The sequence below is a fragment of the Clarias gariepinus genome, chromosome 19, assembly GCF_024256425.1.
Source record: "Clarias gariepinus isolate MV-2021 ecotype Netherlands chromosome 19, CGAR_prim_01v2, whole genome shotgun sequence".
Classification (NCBI taxonomy): Eukaryota; Metazoa; Chordata; class Actinopteri; order Siluriformes; family Clariidae; genus Clarias; species Clarias gariepinus.
The window spans coordinates 5,690,562-5,713,408 of record NC_071118.1 but is presented as its reverse complement, the minus strand read 5'-3'; the positions used below and the strand labels follow the sequence as shown (position 1 = coordinate 5,713,408).

At 39.6% G+C, this 22,847-nt stretch overlaps 1 protein-coding gene across 6 annotated transcripts in view; it reads left to right on the top strand.

Annotated features, from left to right (window-relative positions):
• Window positions 1-22,847, top strand: part of ankhd1 (ankyrin repeat and KH domain containing 1) — a 43,709-nt gene that overhangs the window by 11,938 nt on the left and 8,924 nt on the right. For 3 of the 6 annotated variants that reach the window (XM_053478015.1, XM_053478016.1, XM_053478013.1), the window contains exons 2-17: window positions 10,653-10,806; window positions 12,887-13,043; window positions 15,707-15,854; window positions 16,050-16,197; window positions 16,353-16,586; window positions 16,711-16,805; window positions 17,144-17,381; window positions 19,098-19,289; window positions 19,376-19,485; window positions 19,606-19,693; window positions 20,312-20,439; window positions 20,908-21,051; window positions 21,190-21,292; window positions 21,385-22,287; window positions 22,395-22,528; window positions 22,676-22,787. In XM_053478015.1, coding sequence (XP_053333990.1) covers window positions 10,653-10,806; window positions 12,887-13,043; window positions 15,707-15,854; window positions 16,050-16,197; window positions 16,353-16,586; window positions 16,711-16,805; window positions 17,144-17,381; window positions 19,098-19,289; window positions 19,376-19,485; window positions 19,606-19,693; window positions 20,312-20,439; window positions 20,908-21,051; window positions 21,190-21,292; window positions 21,385-22,287; window positions 22,395-22,528; window positions 22,676-22,787 — 3,088 coding nt within the window. Of the gene's footprint in view, window positions 1-10,652; window positions 10,807-12,886; window positions 13,044-15,691; window positions 15,855-16,049; window positions 16,198-16,352; window positions 16,587-16,710; window positions 16,806-17,143; window positions 17,382-19,097; window positions 19,290-19,375; window positions 19,486-19,605; window positions 19,694-20,311; window positions 20,440-20,907; window positions 21,052-21,189; window positions 21,293-21,384; window positions 22,288-22,394; window positions 22,529-22,675; window positions 22,788-22,847 lie in introns of all 6 variants that reach the window. The other 3 variants (XM_053478014.1, XM_053478012.1, XM_053478011.1) reach the window with 1 other exon arrangement.

Sequence of the window (22,847 nt, the reverse complement as noted above, 5' to 3'; positions counted from 1 at the left end):
TATGCTGTGCTTCAAGTCTCCTGTCAATGTCAATCAGTTTTATAACTTCATTCTCCAGACATTTTTATCACAAATGCCAGTTTAACATAACCGCCCCTCGTACTTGGATGGGCTGGTCTGTTTATTTATTCATTTTTGATAAATTGCACAACCCGCACAAACAAGAACCTCAAGGAAGCATTTTATCTGTAACACTTTTTAGTATTAAGCTTAATATTATTGTTATAAACATTGGTTCTGACGGTCTTTTTATTCTATATGTGGATGATATCTGCATTTGCTACAGAAGTAAGAATATGATGACTATTGAGCGGAAAATCCAACGGAAGATGAACAAAATACAATCTTGGTCAATGCAGACCTTTCTTACAAACAAAAACCGTCTGCCTGCATTTTTGGCAGCTTCGGTCACTGCATAATGAACCAGAGTTGTTTATGGACGGAACCCCTGTTAAAAGTCGTTAAAGAGACTAAATTTCTTGGTATCACCCTTGACTGTAAACTATCTTTTATTTCACACATTAAACTTCTTGAAAAGAAATTTTCAAAGCCATGAATATTTTAAAGGTTTTATCCAAAACCAAATGGGGAGCAGACAGTTCATCTTTGAAATATATATAGAACATTAATTTGATCAAAACTGGATTATGAAAGTATAATTTATCTTTCAGCCAGAAAATCATATATACGCTTTCTGGACACTGTACGTATCACCAAGGCATACGACTGGCATTAGGAGCCTACAGAACATTACCAGTCCAAAGTCTGTATGTCGAAGCTAATGAACCCTCTTTGGAAAACAGATGATTAAAATTTGCACTACAATATACAGTCAAACTGAGGAGAAATAAGGAAAATCCAGCATTCTTCACAAATTAACATTCTATCAAAAGAAACCAAACTGTATCTGCCCACTTGGTTTACATATTAAAACACATTTAGAGAAGTTGACTTGAACATCTTCGAACAGACATATTTTTACAGAATTGCTCCATGGAATCTCAAAAAGCCTAACATCTATCTGGATCTAGGAAAAAAAAAAGTCTAAAACCCATCCGACTGAATATCACCAGCAGTATTTGAAAATGAGGAAAAGTACCACAGCATACCCCAGTATACACGAATGGATCAAAATCAGTAAAGTGACAGCAGCCTTTGCAACAAATCTACTGCGACAGGTTTACGCATCCCAAACCAAAGTTCAGTTTTTACTGCAGAAGCAATGCTCTGCTTATGGCTTTGAAATTAATCGAAACCACTAAATTTGAAAACTAATTTTAAATGAATAAATAAAAAAAAAATGGCAACTACAATGGGACCAATGCTTAACTAATAAACTATATGAAATGAACACCGATGTTGGATCAAGATTTACATTTTCTTTTAAAAATCGCTGGGATCAAGTGATTTATACAAGATGCAGGACAGGAAAATCAGAAGCAACACACACATTTTACTGTCAAGAAAAAAACCCCACCACAGTGTTTATCATGCAGAACCCTTCTGTCCATTAAACATATTTTATTTGACTGTAACTTTTTTACTCTGTTGACAGTTTTTTAACTTTTAAAAGTAAATCCACATGTAGTTTTAAAGTTCTTAATAAAAAATATTTTTTAAACATCTTATCAAGTTTTAATATTGAATAACAAAAATGCTTCTCGCCATGAATATAGCCATAGAAGCTGGCATGGTGTTAAAAAAGAAAGAATTTTTTTTTCTGCACAGTGGATTGGACTGTAATCTGATGACATCAATGTGAACAAAACTAATCCCAGATTAAGAAAGCCGAAGGTTAAGTAAATAATTACGGTTTCTATCCCATTTCGATTTATTTCGTTATTTTTCTGTCTTGACATGATAACATTTATTATGTAGTTAAACATTTTTCAATTTTAGTCATTCAAGATTTTCATCACATTTGATGTTAAATCATTGTATCAACTCCTTTTGATGATTTGGTGTCTGAGTAATGTTTTTGTTTAAGTAACACCAGGAAATTGGAATGTTGCTTATACTTGTACACCTACAGTAGTATGAGATTGAAAAAAAAGTGACAATGTCACAAAAAGTGTTTATTTCTCCTAAAAGAAATAAACGTACACACTATTAGCGTGTTAATTTACCATGGTATGTGTAATGCAAATGTTGGAAGTGTGTGTGTGTGTGTGTGCGCGCACCGCCTCGCTGTAGACGAAGACGATTTGCTCACGTAATGCAGACGTAGTTCTTGGCGGATCTTCATGGTTCAACATGCCTACATGCGGCGAATGTTAAAGGAAAGCATCAGGTGGTGTGATATCGGGGGAACAGGAAGGAATTGTTCTGCCACCTTTTTCAAACTTGGTCACTATTCATGTCCGCTTCCGTATGAGCGGAAATAATACAACTATAAATATTTTTTTTCCTCCGTTAAGAGACCCATTGGCAACAGCAACTGCACAACGCAACTTCCTTTTCACTACTGGGAACACGTACGTCAGGAGCTTTACCTTGTCGACAAACGAAAAGGCGCATCGAAGATGTGAGAATTTCAGTACTGTTCATTTTGTTGCATATATTTGCAATATGCTAGTCTACTTAATGTCTCTCCATTCTTGTAGACAAGTTTACTTTCATTGTACATGCTGTTTTTTTATTTTTTTGTCAAAGTGGGACTTTTGATTGTGCAAGCACCAGTGAAACTCTGGAATAAGTGAATGAGTGTAAAAAATGTTATTTTGTGCAAAAAATTGAAAAAATATACTCTCTGATAAAACTATTTTAACTTGTGTTTTTGTTAATGTTGTACTTTATCTCCTTAGCAGCATGGACAAGGCAAGCTAAGGCCCATCAGCGATAGATGTTTTGTTTATAAGGCTACAAAAAGAAGTAAAAAGAAAGAAATACAACATGCGCTTTATTTTTGTCGATCTTAAAGCTTCAGACACAACATCTTCCAGCAGATGCTTAAATCGTCTGACCTGATGGCAAACAGATGATTGTATCTCGTCTAATTTTAGCAGGCGATTCGGTCAATTTAAAATGTTTATATTTTTTTACTTTTTATCCTGAAAGTGATAATTTCTAATGTATTCCAAGTATATGCTGATTCTACAACTGCACTGCACTGTACTGTACAGAACAACGTCTCGATTCTCTCCCGAAGCTGAGTGATATAAATGTATAATCCGAACCCAACGCTATCAATTCTCTGTTACACCTAAACAGGGCAGGACTGTGGGGAAAGTTTTTTTTTTTTTTTTTTTCTTTCCTCCATCTCTTTGTTTTTCCATTTGTTTTAGGGTGGTTGGAAAAAGGACAAGAAACTCCCTAGTTATGTCTTCACGTGCACCAAGTCTCAGCAGCACGAGATAATCTTTCACCTCCAAATTGCGGTTGTGTGTTTACTGGTGTGTTTGTAGGCCGAATGCCTCAGATCGAACAATAATTCCTGTCCCGTGTGTTAGCCAAGCCCGAGGAAAAACACCCCGTCCTGCTTTCAGAGCATTGATGAGGTAATAAGATTCCCTTGTTGGACATGATGCCTCTCTCTCTCTCGTGACTCAGCCTCTCCCTTAGTCTATCTCTAGATACGGTCTGTCTTTCCAGCTGCCTCTGTTGAGATGCACGTATATAAAGAAGAAGAATGAGTCTCTCTGAACTTTCATCTGAGCTTTACATGCATTTAATAAATCTGCCTACAGATGGACTTTTTGCTGACCACACCCTCTCTCGTTGCCTTACTCACTATTTTTTTATCTCTCTTTTTCTCTCTCTCTCTCTCTCTCTCTCTGTCTTGGCAAGCCATAATTTCTGTGAAATTGTTTTCACAGAAGACCCCTCCCCATTAAGTCACAAAGACGTGACCGCTGCTCGGCCAGCGACAGAATGTCGTATTACGTTCTCGTCGTGTTTTGCAAGGAGTTTTCCGATCTGTAGACGTCTAACTGAGCGAGCGATCATCATTTTTATTGCCTGTGCTTTGTGTTTAATGCTTAAATATAAAGTTAAAAAGGATGTACAAGTTCTCATGTGGTGGTGAAGCATGCTGGTGGGGGGAAACAATACTGAATTATTTACACAGGGATGTCATTTTGCTGCACTCAAGAACCAGGCGAGGCTGCCGTTCTACATCATGCACATAACGTGAATAAACACGCCTTTTAGGTTGTTGTATGTAGTATAAAGTATGGCTTGTTTTAAAAGAATATTTTCATCATAGTTATGCACGTGACTGAAGTCTCTGGTTGTCTCTCTCATTTCCTGTTTTTATTTTTTATTTTTTGTAGAAATTCTACTGATACAGACAGACTGCAAAATCTGTCCATTTAATCATAAACTCATCTAGCAATATGGATTAAAATCATATAGTTGACCATTTTTTCTTTTTTATATTAATTCTTTTTTATATAGATAGAAGAAAAATAACCATAAAATGTTTGTTGCAATGCTTTTTAAAAAAGGTTTGTTTTTTGCAGCCTGGTCATGCAAATTCAGGTCATGTATAACGTCTCCGCAGATTAGAAAGGGAATACTGAAGTGTTAAATTGGATCACATTACATTTAATGTCATTATACCCTCCCGTGCGCACTGTCGTCAAAGTCACCAGTAATTATGTAGATTAGCTCTGCCGCGTGCTTGCGCCGGCGCTCGACCTGATCACAAGAGCCTCTGTGGGCACACACACACACACACACACACACACACACACACACACACATATATATTCATTTGCTTGACTACTGCAGTCCTGTGTTTACAGGACGTTGTGTCTTTAGGGGTGGAGCGTCAGGTATGCAGAGGTCAAGGACACGCCCAGGGTAGGGGAGGGACAAACCCGCAGATCAGCTCGTCTCGGTGCTTACTGTAATTCCACTGACGCTCAGGGCCTAAATATTGCACGTTCCATCTCCAGGCAACACGCCTACATGGCTGGACCTCGTGGCCCACGCGAACTTTGTCACCAGAGCCCTCTTGTGCTAATTAACAGGCCAGAAGGGACCAGAAGGCCCTAGGAGTGGCGAGACACGCTTTTTTATCATCCAGTCCTTAAAATGTAAAGGCTAAAAATAGCTCCTGTTTGGCGTTGGATCATTTTCCACTGCATTGTGGTCTCCGAGTCAGAGGGTATGTTTGATGAGGTGATATTAAACATACACTTGGTAAACAAACAAACTAAAAAAAAAAGCTCAATATGCAGTCGATCAGACGCCATTGGCTAGAACTGACCAGCTTTGTTAGCTTAGCAGAAACCGAGCGGTCATGTCTCAATAATAATAATAATAATATTATTATTATTATTATTTTAATAGTGACAGAATAAGAAGCTAGTCTTTAAAATGTGACTTTGAAATTTTATAATAATAAAGAACCATCTTTGTACATAATGATTGCAAAAAAATTTAGGAAAAAAAAGAATAAAAAAGAATTTAGTCTGCTATTCACATCCTTTCACAAAAGTTTTTTGGGGTTGGGGGTTGGGTCCATGTGTTAATCACGTAGATGATGTTGGGCTGAAAAAGTTTTTTTTTTTTCGTTTTAGGGATCTGTGATCTGAGAACACTTGACCCCAAGATCTGGTACATTTTCTTCAGTGAGAACACGATAGTTCCACTCTTTGGAACTGTGCCCAAACACACGCACCAGTCAGATATGGAAGCCAGTCTTACTCGAGAACGGAAACGAAACGCTGTTTAGACGTGACATCATTTGACACGTCTGTGAGTGCGCATAGCATGCGCCGTTCTCATCCTCTGACCTATAGCAGGTGGCAGTATGCCTATGGCTGTGTATCGGAGAGTGTGAATACGCAAATCTTTCAAATACACATAAATCTTATCTAATGTGAAAACGCCCCAGAGAGTGGCTGTAAGAGAATCGAAGCAATAATTGCAGAAGTGTGTGGCAGAACAGCTAAAACATAAAGGTGAAGGTGATTTTTTTTTTTTTTTTAATCTCCTGTCAGCAGTGCCATGTTCATGTCGATCTGTAAATTTTAATAGGATTCGTGTCACGTGTGATGTTCACACACAAGCTAGGGGCTGTCGTAGGGGTAGCACTGTTGGGATTGCAGTAGTGCTGGACAGTTAAAATACAAAGATTGTATTTGCATCATGGACCTGTGCTGGAATTTATACAGTTTGTCAATAAACAATGGCCTTTTTTTTTCTGGAATACTTTTGTGATGGATATATATATATATTGGCAACATGTTTTTATGGTCTGTGTTGTTGTTGGCCTGGATAAATATTTTTAAAAGCAAAAATTATGTATTTAGGAAATGCTAAACATGTCAAAATAATGATTTATTTACTTTTTATTTTTTTTAAATCAATCCGGTAGCCTTAGACTGCAGCATCTCAGCGCAGTTGTGTCCCGTCTGCGGAGAACCACAGACACGGTTCATAGCCAGACAGGATCCGAAATTAACTTTTTCCAAGTCATCGGCCAAGTTGGTGGGAAAATGAAGGGGGGGGAAAACATTTAATTCACTGGCCAAGCATATTTCTTACCAAACACAAAAAAATGTGTTTTTGTGTCACGTAGACACTTCTTTTAGATGTATTATGGTAACATTATGATGTTGAATGCAATCTGTCGAGAGGAGCGACTCAGATTGTGGACGCGACACAGGTGCCCGAGTTGTTGATTTGTAGTTAGTGTGGCGATACGCAAATCACCAAACCAAAGACCCAAGATTCATGACTGAATCAATTCATCTATTTAATCGCGCCTAATGTAAAAACTTCCTTAGTTAGTCTAACGGTAACTAGCAGCTAGGAGACTTCCCTGTAGAGCAAACAGAAGTGATGGCTGGCGTGCCTGTGTGTGTTTGTGTGTGTCAGCCCGTCCGCCCCCGCAGCGCATGCAGACGGAAGAGAAGCAGCAGAATGAAGCTGCAGCTTCAACGAAGATGTATTTATAAACTATTTTAGTACCAAACCTTTGCCCACCATGCGGCAGAAAGACCTTTGAGATTTAATCACCAAATGAAAAATCTTGCCATGGTTTAGTTTCAGACCCTGCGCCAGAATTAACATGAGTTCTGAGTGATTTGATTCTGACTTGGTTAGCGTGGAGTACAGGTGAGCGTGTGGTCAAGCACTACTCAAACTTACATCATGGCTCCAGTCACTCAAACCTTATTTTGGAGGTGGTCTGGCAAACACAAGGCTTATGATGAGTCTACCTGGAAAGCCGAACATGAGAGCTTTCTCTGACTAAGCTAATGGATAAAAACAACGCCATGAGAGCAGCTGCTTTTCAGAACTTCATTTATCACTTCAGCTCATTCATTCATAACTATCTTTAGATCAAAGCAATTAATACTTTTTAAAAAGGTTTATGAGTGATGATGTCACAGGGTCTTTGTGTTAAAAAACAAATGCAGCATGAATACGATTGCAAATGTTTACTAGAGAAATGTTTATAATGGCAGGTGTTGTCGTGCTGGATATTAACACTAGATATAAGCGTTGGAGATAGTGGGGGAAAATCAATTCTGTTATGAATCACGATTCCTTTTTTGTGGTGATTCACGTAGTACAAAAACAAAATTTTAAAAACTTTTTACATTTATAATAGAGATGAAACTATCGGTCTATTGGAGAGTGACCAGAATTGGCTGGGTTTCAGTTCGATTGGGTTTAGTTTAGATTTTACTCTTATTTAGCTGATCAGCCTTACATATAAACGCTCCTGTACCGAGCGCAAAGGAGAACGAGAACAGACATTTTTATGGTGTTACATTATCAAAAATCTCTCAGCCTCCTATCTGCCTTTTTCTTTTAAACCATGTCAGTAAATTAGTCTTAAACCCACTCATTACACACGCTTACACCAGTTTAAAAAAACTGTGAGCACTAATTTGTCTTGAAGGCTGTGTGCTTTAACAATCCCACGTCCCTAGTAGGGCTGGATGATTTTATCGATTCTGCGATATAAATCGATATTTTTTTTCCAAAGAAAGTATCGATTTTTTAGCCGCGAGTATCGATACATACGCCCCATTCAAATCCCCCGTGTTGTTTACCCCCGTTCGCGTTGCAAAAAGAGCGATTTGGTCAGCCAGTCGCTAGTGTTGCTGTAGAGCAAGTTACCCGTACTAACTTTACACAGACGCAGATCTCTACCTATATTCAGAGAATGGCGGCGAATATAAATCCAGCACCTGCCTGCTTAAAAGCAGATGTGTGGGAGCACTTTGGTTTAAAAAAAAAAAAAAGAAGGAAAGCAACGACTTGGATAAAAGCATCGCGGTTTGTAAGCTATGTGGCACTAACGTTAAATATTCCGGTGCTGTGTCGAAGTTGGTTCCCCCATCAGGATACGTTTTTTTAGCCCCACCCCCGTGAAATCGGCACAGGGAACGCGCATTTAGTAGAAGGCTCGCCCGCGAAGGGTTATGCGCGGACCAGTGAGATTCTACGGAGCGCAGTAAAGGCCAAAACGGACAGTTAGCGTTTTTTAATCCCTGACGAACTCTAGCCATCAGGATGTGTTTCCCTTGTTATCTTGGACATATTTACAATGATGAACCTCGGCTGAGTCACTTGTAGGCTGTAAACATGTCAGTACATGCGTTGTATTGTTTATATTTAATCACTGGTATACACTACCCATGATTTATTTATTTATGCTATTTTATCAAGGGATTTTTTTTAAAAATACAGTATATATTTAATATAAATAAATGGACCACTACGAGTGCTGATTTCTTTCATATGCAGTTTGGGTTTATTTAAATAGATGTGACCTAGTGAATTGACATCACACGGATAAAATGCTAATTATCTCGCATAATAATAATAATAATAATAATAATAATAATTATTATTATTATTATTATATTATTATTATTATTAATGTCTTGAGACTGTATCTGATGGGTCTCTATTTTGGCATTATGGTTTTGCTGAAAAGGCATATTTGATATGAAATATCAGACAAAATACTGACAAGTTTACAGCCTAAGGTCAAAGAAACTGTTCAGAACAGGCCACTTGCACTTTAACTCTCCATTGTTAATTGCAAATTGCAATGTTGCACTTTATTTACTTTTCAAACGCTTGTAAGCTAAGTTAAACTAATTTTCTCAACACATCTTTGATTAATTTTGTCCAGCATTTATTTTGCAAGCTGTCTGATGTTTTTTGAGTTTATTTTAATTAATTCAATCCAAGTAAATGAAACACTCACATGATGTCACCAAAATCACTCTGTCTCTTTTAAATCGATCAGAAAATGATGTAAGTGTATCGAATCGTATCGAATTATATCGAATCGTATCGTTGGCTAAATATCGTGATATATATCGTATCGTGAGCTGAATATCGTGTATCGTATCGTGAGATTAGTGTATCGCTACAGCCCTAGTTCCTAGGTGTTTCATCTGATCGTCGTCGTCCTCCTCTACTGAGTATGTTTATATTGTGAACAAGTGGTTGGAAAAACCTTTCACCTGTCAATGGATCTTCACACTGGTTGCAGTTCTTTTCACTGAAGCTAAAAATACCATCCGTCTAAAGGAGGGAGGTCTGTCTGTTAGGGAGGTAACATAATATAAAAAAAATACAAACAGACGATGTTCTGTAAACATTTATGAATTTATGTACTTCCATAAGGGGTGGGTTTTTTACAGTAAAATATGACGTAGTGGTTCTTAACCTTATTCCTGGAGTGTATATTTTAGTTTTTTCCTTTATCACACCAACTTCACTTAAGCTGTTAATTAGTTAAATTAAGTAAGCTGAGAAAAATATTATCCCTTCTTAATTTTATTCAAATTTTTCCCCCTTTTTGGTTACATTTCAATTAAATTTTATTTGTACAGCACTTTTAAAAATTGCCATTGTCGCCAAGGAAGCTTTACACAATTAAAAGAATTATTTAAGTTTGTTTGAAATGTGAATTCATACCTATGATTAAGATCATCAAATAGCTTTTAATGTTATGCAAAAGTAACCTGAGGTAAATACAAAATAAAAATTTTAAATGTCGATTTTATTTATTAAGGGTAAAAAAAAAAAAAAAAAAAAGTCCAAACCTGCCTGGCCCTATGTGAAAAAGTAATTGCGCTCTAAACCCAACAACTGGTTGTGCCACACTTGGTGGCGCAGCATTTTCGACAACTGGCAATAAGTCTTTCACATCACTGTGGAGGAATTTTGGCAGAATTGTTTTAATTTTATGCCACAGCATCTTAATCGGATTTAAGTCCGGATGTGGACTAGGCCTCCTTTAAACCTTAATTTTGTATTTTTTGAACCATTCAGAGGACACAAACTGATGGCTGGGTAGATTCATGGTTTTATCAATTATGGCAAGTCATCCAGGTCATCAAGATGCAAAGAAGTCCCAGACCATCACAACACCACCATGTTTGATATTTGTTTAATGAAACGCTGTGCTACTTTTTTGTCAGATGTAACAGGGGCGCACACGTGCACTTTTGAATACTCATGTGAATGTTTTTTTTGGCAAAGGTGTGAGACAAGCCTTTGTGTTCTTTTACCGTTTAAAAAAAAAAAAAAAGTATTTAACGTCCTAAGCTCGAACGATGTATTGATATTTATCAGTATTATGATGTGGTACATTTCCAGTACATTCAGGTGTTCATCATCTACCTGGTTGTCCCCCATGTTAATCAGTTGCATTTTTGTCTCTGCAGGTGGAGTCCTTCATCTTAGACCAGGAAGACCTGGATAACCCAGTCCTAAAGACGGCGTCGGAGCTGCTCCTATCCAGTGCAGCCGACGGAGCTGACCTCAGAACAGTAGATCCAGAGACACAAGCACGGCTTGAGGCGTTACTAGAGGCGGCAGGTATGTCTCTCTCTCTCTCTGCCGCTTGTTTTTTTTTTTTGACAGCAGCGCTGATGATGATTTCTCACACGTCTGCATGCCTTTACTCACCTGATTTCTGGGTGTTTTTCAAAGCAAATTAGTGTTGTGTTAAGGTGTCGCTTTGTATCCGCACTCGAGACTCAAAGGCCAGAATTTGTGTATAAAGTTTTATTTCATGCGTGTTCTCCTTATTTATAAGAAGTTCCCGTCTCGCCAGTTAGCTGACGGAGCTGTCATGAGTCATCTCTGTAAAATATCGCACTTTGTTTACAGTGTACATATACAATAAAGCAGGTTTCCTGTAAAACACGCTTAGGACTCGTCCCTGGGGGAGGAAAAACGAAGGTGCTGTATGGGTGTCAGTGATGTGCATCCTCCCATAGACAAACAGGCTCAGGGTGACTGAGACACAATTACACAGATCTATATAAAGGTGTATTTTTCCTGCTTAAGGCTAGGAACTCCTGTTTACTTTCAGGCCAGCCGATCTGCAGAGAAACTTTAGGCGCAGCTCTGATTAGGTTAAGGTCTTCGCGCTGGATGTGGGGACGCGCTTCCAGGCTAGCTCGGTCCTGTGAGCCAATAGTTAGGGGAGATTAACAGGAACAATAGCTTTCAATACAACAGCCTCGGCTTTGATCATGACTCAGCAGTGGCATTTAGAAGGCTTGCTGTACGTGGGGCTTGTGTGTACACGTAATCCTGTGTAGAATTAGCGCACGTGTCCTCCCCCGTGTAGTTTTGTACATTCGCTGTTTGTGGCTGCCTTCGAATGCCGCTTTGTCCTGTGTTTTCAGTCAACTCGCTGTCTGGAATCAGTGTTAACAAGTTGCACACTATTTATGCAGGTCGCACAGGTGTTTGTTCTTTCCACTTTGCAGCCCTGCATTCGTAAATGTATGACGTTGCAAGTTACGAGTTGGAAATTTTATCCCTTCATCTTTTAATCTTTCAAGTAGATGTTAAATCATTTATCTTTCTTTGTTTTTTTTGATGAAAGTGTTTGTCAACACTTACAACTTGATGCCATCAGTGTCTAGATATTGTGTGCAGGTTTGCTTGATTATAAACAATCATGGGGGACTTATGAAACGCGATGAATTCGAGTGTGTTGTAAAAAGTGTTAAAGAATTCAGGTGTTGTCGTAAAACTTTAAGATTTGTCCCCATGCTCATTAACAGCGTCAAATTGAAATCGATGCAATTATGGAGATGAGAACAAGAGGTTGTTTTTAATAGCAAAGCTCAGAGCCTGGGATGCACGTTATACAACCCTGGTGTGACGCACATGACTTTCGTATTCCTCTGTAACAGTGACCTTTGCTCTCAGTGATATATATATATATATATATATATATATATATATATATTATATATATATAATTTTTTTTTTTTTTTTTAAGTGACTCAGGGCTCTTGATTGCTAAGTCAGCGTTTTCTGTAGGTTTAAATCATTTATCTATTTCAGGTGGTTAGTTCTAGTTAGTTTGCTCGTTATTTATTAGGCTTACATTTAAACTTAAAGCTTAAGATGTGTGTACGATGGTGAGTTAAAAATTATCCGCATATTAAGGCTTGAGTTTTTTCAGCGCTTTCCATTCAATATTATAGCCTCCTTGTCACCGCTGTGAATGTATTACATCAGTTCATTAGTAACGGCTGTGCGAGCAAAAATAGGGTTGCACCACTTGGGATTTGCACAAAATAAAATTGTACAAAAAAATCTTTTTTTTTAAAGTGTATTAAAAAACAAAGAGATTATGTTGAACAATTAATTCTCTTTTTCTCTTTTTTTAAAGTTGAAATGTGGATAATTTTTTACTCACCCTCGGAAGTCTAGTATACTGGTCAGCTACTGTTCTGGCTTAAATGTTTGTATACACTACTGAAATGTCAGTCCACAAGTTAGATAATTTCACGATTATTTTGTGTACACTGCATGGTTTTGGACGTGACTAACCTGTCTGTCTGTGTCTGTGTGTGTGTGTGCGCGTGCGTGATTTGACATGCACTAACTCTGGATGCCTTGAATGCTGCGTGTTGCTGGCGTGATGCTGCAGGCATTGGTAAACTGTCCACTGCCGATGGCAAAGCCTTCGCAGATCCCGAGGTGCTACGACGTCTGACGTCATCAGTGAGCTGCGCGCTGGACGAAGCCGCCGCTGCCCTCACACGCATGAGGGCCGAAAACACACTCAACGCCAGTCAGGCGGACAAGTAGGCATCTCCTCCCACTTACACACTTCATACTTGTTTTGTTTTGTGACACTGTTCTCTTGATGTAGTTCATTATCATCATTAATGTTTTTACTTAATCAATCATACAGAATTCTTTAAAAAAAAAATTTTTTTACTTTACTTGGTTTAAGTATATTTAATCTACGTTCACTTTATTCCACTGTATATCTAAACTGTAATAATTTTTGGTCTTTAGTTGGGATTTTGGAAAATAAAGTTAGAACAATATTCTCAATAAACAAGTAGCAGTTAAACCCGTATTTGGGATTAGGATGCATTTCCACATCAGCCGAACAGATGGGTGGCAAATTAAATAAATAAACAACGCAGACCACCACAAGTTGGCTCAAACGTGTCTCTCGACCCCCTGAAGTCCCTGGAGCTTTACCAAAGCTATGAATTACCCTACTTCCAAAAGACATTTCCCCTCAGTTAATATTTCGGTTGTTTCAGGATACTATTATGACATAATTATAGAATAGAGGTCATTTTATGTTAAGACCTCCTCCAAAAAAAATCACCACACGTTTGTCACTCAATGTGATGTCACACAGGAAGTTATAAACTTCTTAAGGCACTTCTTCACTTAAGGCATCGGCACGGCTGAACAGCTTGAGATCTGGAAAATCCTCTCGCCATTTTAATTCCTCAGTGTCTTGATCACACGCCCAGTTTGTTTGCGATCGAATAAATCCCCTAGGAGGATTATATCAAAATCTGTCGGGTGCGTTTAGCAAACAACCCAAAATGAACGACTTCCTGTTGAGTAGAGCCCATGACATGGTTGGGAAAAAAATCATGCAGTCCAATGTCTCCTGTGTGCCGCATGTATACGTGCAAGTGTGGTATAAGATACGCAACAAAATCTCGTGTGGTGGCCACGTCCCACGCCCAGGGCCCAGCTGCTCAGGCGTCCCAATGGCAGCTGAATCTAACATGTGTTATGACTTTCATGACCTTTTGAACATGTTAAGACTCCCCGGATGCTGGAAAAAAGCTAATGTCACAGTGCTTGGGCCTAACAACTATCAAATAACACCTGTGTTTTTTGGGCCCACAGCCAACTAGAGTACATCATTGTATGTGTTTTTTTTTTAAATACAGCATCAGTATTATTTTTATCAGCTTAAGGTAAATGTCTAAGTTTGTTACTAGTAGTTTAAATTTAAGTACGTAGTTTAAAGTAAAGAATTTTTACTTTTAATTTTTTTTTTTTTTTTTTTTTTTTTAATTGTGAAAAGGTTTATTGCTGAAGCTAAACACACTTTTGGTATACCTGTCCGTAGATTTCGCTCTGTTCTCAGAGTCTCTATGTAGCAGCTCATGTCAGGTTTAATTAACCAATACAGTAAGTTATACCACAATTAGAACTGTACATGCCTGTCTTTGTTTGGACAGAAGTATTCATTTTTAGATTTTTGTGCATTTGTGTGAGAGACATTTATCTTATTCTTATAAAAATAATGATAAACACAAACGATGATATAAAGTATATACTTGCTGCTAAACCCAAGAATATGCGCGTTGAGGGACATCAAAATGAACCCGTCAGAAACATGTCGTCAGAATGCAATTTATACACACTGGTGAATCGCTGCCATTCAGAAATGAGATTGGATATGTCTGAATCAATATTTTTTTTTCTTTCATTTCTTTTTTTTTTTATCAATCATGCAGTCCAATATAGTACATTTACTTTCGATCAAGGATTAAATGGTTACATTTATAGCAAATACATTGTAAGGCTGATTTATACTTGCTATTAGGTGTGAGTATGTCAGATGGCCAAATGTCAGAAATCTTTTGCTCCATTGCTTGTGGACCTGAATGGTACAATACCAGATAAAATATTGGAAGCAGTTAAATAAATACACACAAAAAAAACACAAAGTTGGTTAGATAATTATTTAGTAGTAACCCAAACTGTTTTATGAATCTCTTAATTGAACTGAAAGTATCGCTCAAGTATGACTTTTCTGGATTAATGTAAGGCCAGAGTTTTCTATATGAGACACAGCTCAGTGAGAATACTCACGCCCACTGGAAAAAGTTTACAAGAGAACTGGGCTCATAGGCTTTGTAAAAAGGTAATTTTGGATGATTTCGCAAAAAATTACATTAACGTCTTAATATTAAAACCTGACAGACCGAGGTGCGTTGTATTTATTTATTTTTTACATTTTTTTTTACTCTACATGTAAGTAAAAATGGCGCCTACATCTAAGAACCCCTGATCATTTATATTATCTCCGTAGCTTAACTTTTCCTTTAATTTGTCACCCTTTCTGTATGTAGGTTTAACACAAAATTAAACTTTTAGTACTAAAAACAGGGTTTTTTCTTTCTTTCTTTCTTTCTTACTTTCTTTCTTCAGTTTAAGTCTTAATTGTCAAAATCCCCACCATGTAAAATTTTGCTGAACTTATTCCTGTTAATGCGTCATTACTTGGTCAGCTATTGTTTGTACATTCGGCTATTAGTCAGCTATTGTTTGTACATTAAGTGATCTTGAAGCTCAGCTTATAGTATTTATTACTTCAGTTTATCAGTAGTGTAGCCATAATCTTAAAGGGTCAGTCAGCGTAGCTAGCTTAGCTTTGCCTGCACAGTCGCGGTAATTGTAGCAGTCTGGTTATTTTTAGCCGTAGCCTGCCTGAGGCCTGCTCCGACGGAGACGTGAACGCAGTAAAGAAGCTGCTGGACGAAGGCCACAGCGTCAACGAGCACACAGAAGAAGGAGAGAGCCTGCTCTGTCTGGCCTGCTCCGCCGGATACTATGAGCTCGCACAGGTAGGGCTCTCGCACCCCTCCTCCTTACACACACACTGCGCTTTTTATACTGCTGTTGACCAACTACGCTCGCAAGCAATAGTTTGTGCTAAGTCTGTTCTTCACAGTAACAGTTTCATTCTAATGTCAGTGAGTGGTGATGTTGGTTGTGTTTTTGTTTAAAATAATTTTTTATTAAATTTTTTTTTGGTCTAGGTCTTACTGGCCATGCACGCAAATGTAGAGGACCGAGGCATCAAGGGCGACATCACGCCTCTCATGGCTGCTGCTAGTGGTGGTTACGTAGACATCGTCAAACTGCTCCTAGTGCACGGAGCGGACGTCAATGCACAGTCCTCTTCAGGTACAACTACAGTCGACTTACTCACAAGTTGTGACATCACATCCAGCATGTGGTGAAAATAAACTATTGATCATCTATAAGGCATAAAATAAAAAATAAAAAAAAGATAATTTGTATTGTACAATGGAGACGAATGGTTTCTGCTTTTTCCGTAGGTAACACGGCACTGACGTACGCTTGTGCTGGCGGTTTCCTGGACGTGGTCAAAGTTCTGCTGAAAGAGGGAGCTAACATCGAGGACCACAACGAGAACGGCCACACTCCCCTGATGGAGGCAGCAAGCGCGGGGCACGTGGAGGTGGCACGTGTGCTCCTGGAGTACGGAGCAGGGATCAACACACACTCCAACGAGTTCAAGGAAAGCGCTCTGACACTAGCCTGCTATAAAGGTGCGTAACGGAAAAACCAGGTGCACTCGGTTTAAAGCAAATGTTATTTTCACATGGAAAAAAAAAAAGTAAACGTTTATACTGTGGAGAGGCGCAGAGTGTGAGTCCTCTGGCTTTAATACAGGGCATTTGGACATGGTGCGGTTTCTCTTGGAGGCAGGAGCTGACCAGGAACACAAGACGGACGAGATGCACACGGCACTCATGGAAGCCTGCATGGTAAGAACACTGCATCCTTTATTCACTTCATTCACACACTAACACACGGTCGCTTCCCTGTTCTGGACTGGTCAATTTTCCTGTTCTTGTTTGTAAATGCTGTATTTATTTAGGCGATCATTTTGGGAAATATGTATTTCTGCTGCAGTTTAAAAAAATCTTTCCTCTCAGATGGGGGCATTTTTGTCATACTGTGGTGTTTGCTAATGGGTTTAAGTCACACTATGCATCCTGATGCATAAGACCGGATTGTGTGTATGATAAAATAGTTATTTATTTTGTTGTCCGCTCAGCCTTTGATGCGTGGCTCACAAGGGTTTCTTCTGTGCTTGCTGTAGGACGGGCACGTAGAGGTGGCGCGGTTGCTGTTGGACAGTGGTGCGCAGGTGAACATGCCGGCGGATTCGTTCGAGTCGCCACTCACACTGGCGGCCTGCGGAGGGCACGTGGAACTGGCAGCACTGCTGATAGAGAGGGGGGCCAACCTGGAGGAGGTCAACGATGAGGGATACACTCCTCTCATGGAGGCTGCACGCGAGGGTCATGAAGAAATGGTGGCTCTGCTTCTGGCACAAGGTAGGACAGATAGTAGGATTTTCTAAACAAACTCTTTGTGTATGCATTTAAATGTTTACAGATCACTTAGTGTCACCTTACCAACATTTTTTTAAGCCAGGTTACACCTGTTAATTGTTTAATGGTTTAGTTTACATTTTAATTGCTTATCATTCAGTGAAGGAAAATAAATATTTTTAGATGATGTTATTTAGTGTTTACTGAAGACCACAATATCTGGTAAAAAATATGTGGTTAAAACTTTTTATGTACCCCATGTCGGGTACATTTAATCAAATTTTGTAAAAATTCATTTTAGCGCACATTTATTAGCTACCATTTATATTTCCCTCAAGTAGTCAGTTTGTGGTCTACCAGTTAACTACCTGTCCCTGTCCTGTGCAGCAAGCAAATGTAGAAAACAATAAGCTTATCAGGATTCCTTACTGTAATATATGGCACAGACTTGCACATGGATCTTTCGTGGCTTAAAAACACTTCTAAGTAAAGATCAGTCATAAAGTATTACTATGTGTCAGTCATTAAAAACAATTCAGCAACAGTTATCACATTCTTATTCAATTAGCAGAAAAAAAAAATCAGTGTTAATAATGGAAAGAACATAAAGACTACATACGGTGCTGTGAAATTTTTTTTTTTTTTTTTGCATATTTGTCACTTAAAAATCATTGAGATCATTAAACAACTTTTAATACTACACAATACGTAACAATAAGAAAGACTGGGCAAAAATGGCATCCATGGATGAGATCCACTGCTGACCAGAAAGAACACAAAGGCTCATCTTACATTTGCAAAAAACCTTTTCATTATCCCCAGGACTGTGGAAATATTTTGTGGACTGATGAGAGAAAAGGTTGTTTTTGAAAGATGTGCGTCCCATTTTATCTGGTGTACAACTTAAACACGTTCATTAAAAAAAAAAAAAAAAACATAATTTCAACAGGCAAACATGGTGGTAGTGATGTTCTGGGGCTGCTTTGTAGCTTTAGGACTTGGACCACTTGCCATAATTAATGAAACCATGAATTCTGCGCTCTACCAGAAAACCCTGAAGGATAATGTCCAGTTCAGGTCCATTACTTTGAGAAAAAAAAATCTTTTACAAAAATTGAGGTTTTGAAGAGACCTAATCAATGTCCGGACTGCAACCTGTTTGAAATGCTGTGGCAGGACCTCAAACAGCCTGTTCAATGCTTAAAAAAACCCCTAGTGTGGCTGAATAAAAAAAAATTCTGCAAAGAAGAGTGGGTCAAAATTCCTCAACAGCAATGTGAAAGACTCATTGCCAGTAATCACAAGCGTAGATTGATTGTACAAGGTTATTAGGTTTAGGGGCAATTACTTTTTCACATAGGGCCGTACAGGTTCTGAGAACTTCTTTTTTTTTTTCCCCCACAATGAATAAAACCATAATTAAAAAAATGCATTTTGTGTTTACTTGGGTCATCTTTGTGTAAAATTAAAACTAGCCTGACTATCTGAGTGATTTTAATGAAACAAAAAAAACAAACAAACAAAAAAAACACACACCCATTCACAGCACTGTATTAAATGTAATCGAACGTATTATGACTGTTCCATTAGATTGTATTGCTTCTGCTTTCTATATGCAACACTATGATGACATTTAAAAAACAAAACAAATTAGTTCTATATGAGTAGCAAGCATGTTGATTTAAAAGATGCAGCTTATAACTGGTGCCCTGTGATTAGGTGCAAACATCAACGCTCAGACAGAGGAGACGCAGGAGACGGCGCTGACTCTGGCCTGCTGCGGGGGCTTCTTGGAGGTGGCTGACTTCCTCATCAAGGCCGGAGCAGATATCGAGCTCGGATGCTCCACTCCTCTCATGGAGGCTGCGCAAGAGGGACATCTGGAGCTGGTCAAGTACCTGCTGGCTGCTGGTGAGGCTACTGTCTAAAATCAATTGAGTATATTATTTTGCATAGAGATTTGTTGGTCCTGACTGTCGCTGTCTCGCTGTTCTTAGGAGCCAACGTCCACGCCACGACAGCAACGGGGGACACAGCACTAACGTACGCCTGCGAAAACGGACACACGGACGTGGCCGATGTGCTGCTTCAAACTGGGGCTGACCTGGTGCGTCTTTTTTTTCTTCTTCTCTTTTTTCCCCTCACCTTTTACCTACAAACTCACTGTGTGATGATGCCTGTCTTGAATTTTTCTTGCCTTTTATTTTATTTATTTATTTTTTTATAGGAACATGAGTCAGAAGGTGGAAGAACTCCTCTGATGAAAGCAGCCAGAGCAGGACATCTGTGCACTGTGCAGTTTCTAATCAGTAAAGGTATGAATCTGGATGATATTTTGGGGGAGGAGAGAAAAAAAAAGGTTTTGTAGCAATGATAAGGGGATTTGGATATCTTGTTAAAATTCCTGGTATTTCATACCCGTCATCCACTTATGATGGAAAAATAATAATGAATAATAAAAAAAACCTACCCAGGATCTATAGTACATTTCACCACCCAGTTACTCCTTACATTTTAAGAATATAAAATCTTCCTTGGAATGCGCACAGCCTCCTAGATTTCACGTGTAGTGAATATTCATATAGCAGATGAAGCAATAAAGTTAGTTAGGAAGAACTATGGGTACTTGTGAGCCACAGTATGATAGCAAAAAGATTCCAAAAGATGAGTTGGAAAAGAGGTGGTTAATTAATTAGTCTTAATTAGTATTAAAGCGAACAAGTGGACAGAAAATAACAAATGACCAAATTGCGGCTCCCAAGGAAACAAAATTATGATTTACTGGTAAATATCAAAAGATCAGGAAAACATACAATTATGGTACATTTATAATAAATTGTGTTTTAATGCATACAGTGGATAAATATAAATAAAAATCAAAGCAACAACTGATGTTTTGAAATTCTTCTAATTAATAACTCATGTGTCTGTAGGTGCTAACGTGAACAGAGCCACAGCCAATAATGATCACACAGTGGTGTCTCTCGCCTGCGCTGGAGGTCACCTGGCTGTGGTTGAGCTGCTGCTGGCTCATGGTGCAGACCCTACTCACAGACTGAAGGTGAGTTTAAGCTTAGGCTCATGCTAGGATCACGCATTATCAGTTTTGTCCTTTTTTTATTACTCTTCCTTGTTAATTAAAACCAAAGTGTATCAGTATTAGCATTTGAATCGTCTCGCAAGACACTTTGCTGTACCATCTGCCATTGTACTGTATGTGTGTGCTTAAAATAGTATCTAATACAATAAGCTGAACAAGTGGGACTCAAGAAATCCCCGGTATGTAAAATACACTGGTATATGGTTTTATATAGTTATAGTACTGCAAAGAAGCGAGTCTCTGATCATGGGTCTTTTATGGCTGAAATATATACGTGAAATACATGGATAATTTTTTCTTTGTCGTTTGTAAAAAGAGCAGAGTAAACCAATATTTTGATCCATAAGGTGACGTTTTTTGTTCAAGTGCTTCCTTTATTAGGTATCCGCTGTATCAGATGCTAATCAATCTTTTATCTCTTCCTCATAGGACGGCTCAACGATGCTGATCGAAGCTGCTAAGGGTGGTCACACTAATGTGGTCTCCTACCTGCTAGACTACCCAAACAACATTTTGTCAGTCCCTGCACCAGATCTGTCTCAACTCACTCCCCCTTCCCATGAAACGTCTCAGGTTAGAAAATGCACCACTCAGTTAATCAAGCAGTTAATAATTTTTAAAGAACTTTGAGTACCTGTAAAAAAAAAAAATAATAAAAAAAAAAGCTTGACAGTGTATAACGTAAGCTTTTGGTCCTGTACATATATTTAGGCTCCTCGCGTCCCATTCCAAGCTCTGGCCATGGTGGTACCCCCTCAGGAGCCAGACAGCGTGCCCTCCACCATTGCCACACCCCCACCCGTCACAAACAAAGGTTAGTCTGGGTCACCTCATAGATTGTCTGTATGATTGTATGATTTGTATTAGCATTTTGATCTTGATTGAACTCTGTGGCCTACTTTTCAGGAATGTCCAAACAAAGGTTGAGCAGCCTGCAGAGCAACGCTGTGGCCACAGGGGGCCTGGATGCCGACCTTCTCCCTCCATTCCACCCGTACCAGCCACTCGAGTGCATCGTTGAGGAGACGGAAGGCAAGCTCAATGAGCTGGGCCAGCGCATTAGCGCTATCGAGAAGGCCCAACTGCAGTCGCTAGAGCTGATCCAGGGCGAGCCGCTCACCAAAGACAAGATCGAGGAGCTGAAGAAGAGCCGTGAGGAGCAGGTGCAGAAAAAGAAAAAAATCCTGAAAGAGCTGCAGAAGGTGGAGCGGCAGCTGCAGCTCAAGACACAGCAGCAGTTCACCAAAGAGTACATGGAGGGAAAGATGAAGGAGGAGCCGGGTCAGGCGGCAGGGGTGGAGGCGCCCGGCACGCCCCTGCCACCACAGGCCACGCAGCTGGGCTCCAGTCCAGGGTGCACGGACGACAACGACATTGAGGGTCACCAGCCGCTCCCTGCTGATGAGGACGACGATGAGGAGGGTGAAGAAGAAGAAGACGACGATGACGACGATGACGATGAGGAAGACGGCGATTACGCAGAGCTCCCACAGGTCGATACCATCCTGTACCAAAAGGGAGGAGGACAACCGGCGCCACCTCTTCCTCCTCAACCCCACAGCCTACAGGGCCCTCCACCTCCCCCGCTACAGTCCAGCTTCGTCCCCATTCAGCCTATGAGTGCACAGCAGTCCACAGACTTCGGCAGCGCGGAGTACCCAGGCAGCAGCAGCCCCGACCTGCATAGAGTTATGTTGGGCCAGCAGCTATCTGGACTCGGGCCTGGTCTCCTCGCACAGGCACCGGATGGCCTCATGGTGGCCACACCTGCACAGACGCTTACAGACACGCTGGACGACATCATGGCAGGTACGTTCGATGCAGCTGGTTTCTTTCTCTTTTTGGATCTGTTGGAAAGGTTTTAGTGGTTGTTGCTTTTTGACTAACAACTCTCATGCTTTGATTCTTGTCTGCAGCGGTGAGCAGCAGAGTGCCTATGATAAACACTACAACCTCACCCATACCTCAGCCCACAACACAGACGCCCATGAACACTGTCTCCCCACCCTCCATGCTCCCACTCTATCCATCTGTTGACATCGATGCACATGTAAGTCCTAGCCCTGTTTTTTGTTTTTTATTTTATGGTTCTAGCATATAGAATAATGGCAAAGTTGTGGCGCTAAACTGTGAGAATTATAACAAATTGGACTGTAGACATTACAAAGGTCTGATGGTTACGCCTTTGTTTTTTTAGACGGAGAGCAATCATGACACGGCTCTGACTCTGGCCTGTGCGGGCGGCCATGAAGAGCTTGTGTCGGTGCTTATCGCGCGTGGTGCGAACATTGAGCACCGGGACAAAAAGGGTAGGTCTCCTGTCAGACTTCCCCACATACATCTTAAACATGCAAATGTTATTTGTATGG